The sequence below is a fragment of the Astyanax mexicanus genome, chromosome 6, assembly GCF_023375975.1.
Source record: "Astyanax mexicanus isolate ESR-SI-001 chromosome 6, AstMex3_surface, whole genome shotgun sequence".
Taxonomy (NCBI): domain Eukaryota; kingdom Metazoa; phylum Chordata; class Actinopteri; order Characiformes; family Acestrorhamphidae; genus Astyanax; species Astyanax mexicanus.
The window spans coordinates 9,784,489-9,793,192 of record NC_064413.1 but is presented as its reverse complement, the minus strand read 5'-3'; the positions used below and the strand labels follow the sequence as shown (position 1 = coordinate 9,793,192).

The following is an 8,704-nucleotide window of genomic DNA, read 5'->3' as shown; positions in this document are numbered from 1 at the left end:
CTAATGCTATTGCTGCTCCAGCCTCGGAGCGGCACGGCTCTGCACGGAGTGTGTGTTTACTGCTCCTTACACCTGATGGGTAAAATTTAGATAATACTGATCTCTGAACAGTGAATAAGCTAGCTAATGCTATTTGCTGCTCCAGCCTCGGAGCTGCACGGCTCTGGACTCTGTATAGCACTGAAACTCTGTATAACGCTGCACGGAGTGTGTGTTTACTGCTCCTTACAACCTGACGAGTAAAATTTAGATAATACTGATCTCAGTGAATAAGCTAGCTAGCTTAGCGGTTAGCATCTAGCTAATGCTATTGCTGCTCAGCCTCGGAGCTGCACGGCTCTGGACTCTGTATTCACGATTTTCCTGAACTTTAACCTTTCCCATGATTCGTAGCTGAAGCCGGTTTGTGGTTTCCGGTTAGAGTGTTTACATTATGAGCGAAAGTGAACGTTCGTTGCTGCTTTATTAAAAAATTAAAACGTTGTGGTGACTGTGATTTAACAGTGCCCCACCCTTCCACGCTCTCAGAGTGGGTAGATAACATGAAGCTGTGGCCTGAAGTTAGCTATATTGATATAGTTAACTACTTCGTCTTTTCCGAGGGCGTAGATGGCGAAGAGCTACGGAACTATAAGAGCACAGAGGCATACAATTACCTGTATAGCAACAAAATAGGAAAGGTTTTGTATAAAAAACACGGTGACTTTATTTTTTTGAAATCTGAGGTAGAGCCGAGTCAGACCGTCAGCCGAGGTAAACATCAGGCATGGGTCATGCTGAGGGAAAGTGGAGTAGTCGAGACAGTGGGTTGCTCGTGCATTGCAGGGTTGGGGAAGTCCTGCAGCCACGCAGCAGCTGTTTTGTGGAAGGTAGGGATAAGTTCAGAACGTATTTGCTGTGAAACATTGAAAAAAATAAATTATATGTATAATGTCTCGTTTGTTTGTTGTAGTTTTACTTTTACGAGTGAGTACTTCTATTGTGCATATTAAAGAACTAAAAAGGTATAAAATACTATTATTATTTCAGGTGCAAAACGCAGTGGTCAGTGGAAAGACAGGGAGTACATGTACAGATGAACAGCGCAGGTGGAATGCAGGGACATCAAAAAATCTTCAGCCTAAACGGCTGTGTGAGATTAATTTCAGACACCATAGAGCAGAGGAGACGTATGAGTGCAAGGACAGGGCAGTAGAATCTCAGTCACTCCCAAAGACACCACATCACCTGTCACACAAAGAGTTCAAAGAGAGTGTAGAAACAGCTCCTACCAGGCCACTTTTTCTTTTAAAGAATACTTTACTGGAGAAGTGTTACAGTGCCACTCCTTTAAAGGGGCAACCTTGTGGGCAAACAAACACAGTAGATAAAACAACCTTTGTGGCACACCAAACTCACAGTAATGATCTAATTTGTGAAAAATGCAAGGCATTCTACCAGGCATACATTGAGGTTACTGATGAAAAAGCAACTCAAATTGAATTTGAGACAAGAGAGCAAAGTGCATCTGATTTGTGGCACAGTGCAAGAAAACTCAGAATTACAGCTAGTTCTGCAAAAAAGGTTCCAGTACATACTACCACAAAAAAAGACAAATTTCTATGTGAGCACATGCACCCTACCTTTAGAGGCAACTATGCAACCAATTATGGGAAAGAAAATGAACTTATAGCTTGCAAACAACTCAAAGACCAAGGGATGAACATTTCACACAGAGGGACTGTTATAAGTCTCCAAGAACCTTGGCTCTCAGCAAGTCCAGACGGAGTCATTGACTCCAGTGTGCTTCTTGAAATAAAATGTCCTGTGCCAAACAAAAGCCACACGTCACTAATTGATCAGTTTACTCATAAATGCAGTGACCTCAAATTAGTGGATGGAAAGCTTCAGCTGCAGAAAACTGGTAGCAGAGGATACTACATGCAATTGCAACTTGCAATGTTCTGTACATGTCTGAACACAGCCAGGTTGTTCATCTGGACACCTAATGAGAATGTTGTTCTTACAGTTGACTTTGACGAAGTGTATGTACAGGAGCATGTACAGCGTCTGAAAGGTTTTTACTTTTCATGTATGCTGCCTCACCTTGTAGATGAATTTGCTGGGGGGCGGTTTACACTGAATAGCAGATATGTTGACATTATGAGAAAGGTCTAGATTAAAAGTATAATGTGTGCTGTACATCAGAATGACATCTCTGAATGCATTTGAGCTGTGTAAATAAATTACAATCATTTTTATGTAAAGCATGTGCAAAGTTACACAGAAATACAATATTTTATTCTGTTTTATTCAAATGATCTTCACTACAACAACAATACAAATCACAAGTTAGAGGCAATGTAAACAATTCATTACTCAGAAAAGGTTCAAAAGCTATTAATGGTTTGCATACTGTTATGAAAAAAAAAACACTAAATATTTTACAAATAAATAATCAACTTTAGTGCACATTCTGTACAAATATTCACAGTAGGGAGTTAAACATGCTATTTGTGAAAGACTGTGTTTAAAGATTTGTAGTTACATGCATCAAATATATTGTAAATTGTCATGTATAAAATTTGCTGATCAATTAAACACTGGTAATGTATTACATCCATGCATTGTTCCAAGATATCTTTCTCTAGACATTTATTTGTCTGTGTTTTGTTACAATATATTTCTCAAAAAAAAGGATCAGTGTCAGATCTGGTGCTTTGTATGGCCACAACTTTTTAAATTTAATGTAGAATACATATAGTAGTGTTACTTGTACCCTTACATAAAATTTCTCAGAATCACGAATAAGTTCATCCCTCAGGTTCACAAGGGCAGCACATACTCTGAGAATTTTGTCTATCTTAGGAGCCATGGTAATTGGTACAACCTGTGACAGAATTTTATATACTTTCAAACGTCTAATTGCTCTCTCCACATGGATTCTAACATTTGCTATTCTTCTAGTTGCAGTGACCTGTTCCTCAGTGAGCTGAGCTCCTTTTTTAGTGAATGATGGCATTACTAACTTTACTTTTCTTTCAAAGAGTACATCTCTTATTAAAAAGCCCCGGTCTGCCATTACTTCATCTCCAGCATTCAAGTAATCTAAAATCCCACAGTCCATTGTTATAAATGTATCACTGCATCGACCACCATAAGCTGCAGAGATGAACATGATAAGTCCACATGGGGCAACTGCTACAAGATATTTTACTGTGTTGTGTGAATAGTAATGGCTATATGATTCTCCCCTTGAATCCAAGTTTTTGGGTTTTTGTAGTAGGCTCTCGCTGCAGTCTAAAATACATGTAATATTTGGAAATGTTTTAAATGCGGCTGGCATTGTTGCCTGGATAGTTTCCTTTGGAAGCCATGGAATAAGGGGTCGTAAGACTTCCTCCAATTTGTCAATCCAATATGAGATGATCTTACTTGCCATACTCTGTGATACACAGAATTGCCTGCTCAGATCTCCTAACACACGGTTCAGTTTCAATTTCATAAGGGTCAACAGTAGTTGGTCTCGTATGGGCATTGTAAACGCACTGCTGTTAAACATTTCCATTGTTGAAACAAGGGTGTCAAATGTTTCAAGTTTTAAGCCAGTGTACAGCAGGAAATCTGTGTCATTCTGAAGCATGAAGTACCCAAAGTCATTACACTGTGTCATCTGGTCCCGCATAGCCTTTTCCTTGCCTGTCTTTGTGTAATCATGATCAAGTAGGGTGCGGTCTTCCCACTGTGTGTGAACGGAGTGGCACTGTGAGGCAGATGTACATTGACTGCTTTCAACTCCTGAGGGTCCTGTGTCAGAGGGTTCCAGGGGGAAGGCCACACAGCAATCTGATAAGAAATTTTTACACACACAATAAATACCGACAAAAAAGTATACAATTATATCTAAATAGCAAGAGGAGAATTATATCACTACTTAGATCCCTGCTAACAAATACAACTTGGTCAATTCAAGCTAGTTAAGATAGTCAATCTGGTCAACTAGCTCCAATTTTGACCTGCATATGGTATGTTTTAATTTCAGTTTAATGGCTTAGTTGGTTAACAAGCATGACCAACTTGACCAAGCTAGAAAAACATTATGACCAAGCTTAACCATGCTGGTCGACTAGTAAAAGCATACTGGCCAACCGACATCATCAAAATCTAATTCCACATACACTATGCTGGTAAAAAGCTGGTTAACCTGCTGCCAGACAATGTTGTAATACCACAAAAAAGTTAGTAAGGGTTCCGCACAAGAGAAGAGTTAATCACACTCACGAGATTCACCGTCTGCATCTTCATTAAGGTTGGTGGCTGTAGATGCCGTTTGGCTCACCCGAACTAGCTTTCTTCTCTTTTTTTCTGGTGGTCTTTCGTAACCCAAATACAGCTCCGGGTCAGGATACAGCTCTGTAGGCTTCTTTTCAACAAAGTGAAACGAGCAAACATATATCCTCTTTGGAGGATATTTCAGTTTTAAAGCTGCAAGCCACGCTAGGCTCCTTCCCTTTTCCTTCGGTACGGAGTGCAAAGCATAAGGCGCCGGACACGGACAGTGTTTACGAAGCTGCTGGTGTTCAAAACATGTACTTTCCAACAACAACTTCAACTTTTTTGAGTTGTTGTGGCACCCGACAACTGCACACGTCGAGCCTGAGCTCATTTTAGAAGCACGTAATCCGTATCAAAGCCAGCTGTATTCGTCTCACTAGCAATGTTTTGGTTAGCAGCGCTGAAATGCTAGCGCGAGCGGAACCAAAAAACCGGCAAACGGAAGTAGTGGGACGTCATGGACGCCCCCCTTGGGATGCCCGGAAAAACGTGAATAGCACTGAAACTCTCTATAACGCTGCACGGAGTGTGTGTTTACTGCTCCTTACAACCTGACGAGTAAAATCCATACAAAAGGCGCACCGTATTATAAGACGCACTGTCAATTTTTGTGAAAATTAAAAGTTTTTAAGTGCGCCTTATAGTCCGAAAAATACGGTACTGTAAATCAACTGAGCATGCCCAAAGCCACTGCTGACTGACCCCGCCCCCTATTTACAGAGCGGAATGTAAATATAAATGCGTCTTTACTGTGTGTCTGCCTCTTTATTAAAAGCTAAACATCTAGCTAGCTCATCATTGAACAATTTGTCTATAATAGGTTTGAAAATAAAGAAAACTTAAGAAAATTTAAAAAAAAAATAATTATAAAATAAAACCAAAAAAAAAAGAAAAATGTAGAATAACAGTTCCGCCTAACTGCTGCTCTTATAATAACATTTAACAACACGGCAAAAAACTGATTTATGTAATTTACGTAAAAATAAAGTTATTTTGCGAAGCGACTGCCTAATTAAAATGCAACAGAAGTTGTTAATCTCCCACAATGTTAATCCTTTACAGCTTCAAAAACATGTATTATGCAAATTAGGCGATTATGTCATTTAGCGATTTCTAGCGACTTTTAGAACAGCCAATAGCTACTTTCCTTACTGAGGAGTTGGCAACACTACTTCTAAAGCTCTCTGTTAACTGGTTCTATTTAAGAGCAGCATCGTAGCTAAAAGCTCGCTCTCCATGTTCAGTTTTTACTTTAGGTGGCACTAAATGACCAGTTCCTGATGATCTGAGAGTTCTGCTCGGCTCATACTGCTGGAGCACATCAGATAAATATGCTGGTCCTGCACCATTAAGACATTTATAGACCAGTAACAGTACCTTAAAGTCTATTCTTAAAGTCCATTACAGTGATCAATCCTACTAGAAATAAAGGCGTGGATGAGTTTCTCCAGGTCTGATTTAGACAGAAAATCTCTGATCTTGTTTATGTTCTTGAGCAGAGGTGGAAAAACTGAAAAATTGTAATGAAGTAAAAGTACCTTTACTTTGCTAAAATTCTACTCAAGTAAAAGTAAAAGTATCCATCTAAAAATCTACTCAAGTAAAAGTAAAAAAGTATTCAATTTAAAATGTACTTTCAGTAAAAGTTACTTATTTACTTTTAATTATTTGATGTAAAAAAGTAAAAACAAATCATAAATTAAATTGTTTTAATGAATTATCATTCCACATAATAATTTGGAACTTTCAGGCAGTATTTGTTCAGACCACACCATAAAACAAGTGGTATAGGTTTCTATGATACATTATTTGTCTGTACTGTTAAAAAGTTATGGGCATATAGGTGACTATAAACTGTATTTTTACAGTTGTACAGGTCATTATTATTTTTAAACTTGCCATTGCTGTGTTTTAACTGCTATTTACATGTTTTTTTTTAACATTTAAGCAGATTTTTTCATGATAAAAGTACTTACACCACATGCTTTCTCAGGTTTGATGTGGAAGTTTTGAAAGCTGACAGCTCTGTCTGGTGGGGCACATTTTGTATTACATGAGGATGTTATTGCCTCGTTATTCCACGCGCAAGCATCTGTGCACCGGCGCATCTGTGCCAATTTCTTTTTTAATTCAGACAATTGTTTTTTTTTCCCCCAGCATTTTATTTTTTACTCAGTAATTGGGAATTTTCCAGTGTAGCAAAATAAATTACTTGTTTCCAAATGTAGTTGAGTAAAAGTAAAATTACCTATTTTAAAAACTACTTTAAAAAATACAAATTACTAATACAATCTACTCAATTACAGTAACTTGAGTAAATGTAATTCATTACTTTCCACCTCTGTTCTTGAGGTGATAAAACGCTGATTTGGTGATTGCTTTGACATGATTGTTAAAAGTGAGATCAGAGTCCATTTGTACACCAAGATTACGCACTAGTTCTTTAGATTTTAGGCCTCTTGAATCCTGACAGGCAGCTAGTCTGTGCGTCTCATTGCTATTCCCTATTTATTCTTTCTATTGATCACTGACTGCACAGGTTATCAGTGTTCTCACTGTCCCTTTCAGATGCCCACTAATAAAGAACCACACATGTCAGGCTGTGAAAATATTTTTAAAAATGATAATATTCAGTTTACCAGGATTTCACCTGCCTAACTAATGTCACAAGGTTTTTTTTTCACTAAGTTAATGTCAATAAGTCTTGTGGGTACCTCTACGTATTTGGCAAGCCTGCTAGCTGGTAAACTAATTGCAATCATTGAAAGTAGTACCAAAAATTCTGGTACACTGTAACAATCAATACGTTTTCACTTTACAGTTTATTTAGCTTCTGGAGTTTAGGATTTAAGGGCATAATCTTATCAATATTTGATATAATAGAATATTTACTATTTACTTTTTTTCAAATTAGACATAATAATGACACCAAACACAGCTCCAAGATGATAACTGCCTTGCTAAAGGTAAAGGTGCTAGACTGGCCAATTATGTCTCAAAACCTGAACGAACCCTATTGAGCATCTGTGGGGCATCCTCATAGATTTCCAAAAGATAGAATTCCAAAAGAAACCTGTGAAGCTCTGGTGAACTCCAAGAGTAAGAATATTGACACCTTGGGAACATTTTTTTCCATTTTTACCTTGGGGTGTGCTCACTTTTGTTGCTGGTGGTTTAGACTTTAATGTCTGTGTTATGAGTTATTTTGAGGGCACAGGAAATGTACACTGTTATATACTGCTTTACATTAAATCAAAGTGTCATATTGTCAGTGCTGTCCCATGAAAATAAATAATTCAATATTTACAACAATGTAAGGGGTATACTCACTTTTGTGAGATAGCGTATAAGGTAGTTTACACTTTCGTGGGTTTGATACTTGATTATATTGCACTCCTGAACAATAGTGACAGTAAAATAACTCAAACTAAAATCTTGTCCTCTTGAACCACCTTCGAGTTCACCTATGAGAGTTCTGGGACTGCACACTTTTCTCAGAAACAGGCAGGTGAACTTTAGCATAGCTAGAACAGGAAGATTCCAGGTATGTGAGATCAGCAGTGACGTGTAGAAGCACCTTCAGAGGATTTCAGATCTGATCGTGGAATCGCTTAGTAGGAAAACGACTGACAGCCTGAAACTATTATCTGTCTTTCAGTTTTGGGTTGATTTTTGATTTTGTTCTGAAATTCCCCAAAACTGAGCTCTGATACAAGTTTAAAGGTAATGAAAGAGCAACTAAGCGAATATTAACTCTCCTGCTAGTTTGAACTGTAAGGAATTGCAGTAATGTGCGCAGGTCTGATTGACATGTGCTTAATCATGTTTACGGATCCAAAGGCAGTACAAATATTTTCTGTTAATTAGCTTTTTAATATAAAATATAATACATAAAATACATACAATTGTTCAGACCATCTTTCAATGATGTATTCATTATAAAATTAAGAACAAAATGAGAAACAGATGTTTATTAGCAAAAAAAATGGTAGAGTACCAGTCAAAGTTTGGACACACCTCCAATATTTTTTTACTACACTGTAAATGGACTCTGAAGCCATACCGACTATGAAAGAACACATAAGGAATCATGTAGTAAATGAAGCATTTAGGTGCTCTTATCTGGGGAGCTGTTAACTTGCCGTTTCTGAGGCTGGTAACTCTGATGAACTGACATCCTGCACTTAAGTCCATGACATTTTTTGGATTAACTGACCTTCATTTCTAAAAGTATTTATTATTTTAGTTGAGTATTTCTTGCCATAATATGTATTAGTAGTATTACTCAAATGGTTATATTCACTGTATACCAACTCTACCTCTTCACAACTTAACAACTGATGCTCTCAAACACATTAAGAGACAAGAAATTCATATAATTAACTCTTAA

General features: G+C 37.6%; 1 protein-coding gene across 1 annotated transcript; it reads right to left on the bottom strand.

Moving 5' to 3' along the window:
* Nucleotides 1–760: 760 nt before the first annotated feature.
* On the bottom strand, nucleotides 761–4,645 carry LOC125802432 (uncharacterized). Its single transcript, XM_049480504.1, has 3 exons — nucleotides 4,261–4,645; nucleotides 2,765–3,825; nucleotides 761–895 (listed from the first exon to the last, which is right to left on the bottom strand). The coding sequence occupies exons 1-3, from the start codon at nucleotides 4,643–4,645 to the stop codon at nucleotides 761–763; spliced, it is 1,581 nt and encodes a 526-aa protein (XP_049336461.1).
* Nucleotides 4,646–8,704: the final 4,059 nt, after the last annotated feature.

Bases quoted from the DNA above. Each gene is read 5' to 3' on its own strand.
- LOC125802432 (XM_049480504.1), bottom strand. From the start codon at position 4,645: ATGAGCTCAGGCTCGACGTGTGCAGTTGTCGGGTGCCACAACAACTCA. The intron at 3,826-4,260 runs GTGAGTGTGATT...ATTTCTTATCAG, and splicing joins AGATGCAGACGGTGAATCTC to ATTGCTGTGTGGCCTTCCCC. The intron at 896-2,764 runs GTAAGGGTACAA...AATGTTTCACAG, and splicing joins GTGATTCTGAGAAATTTTAT to CAAATACGTTCTGAACTTAT.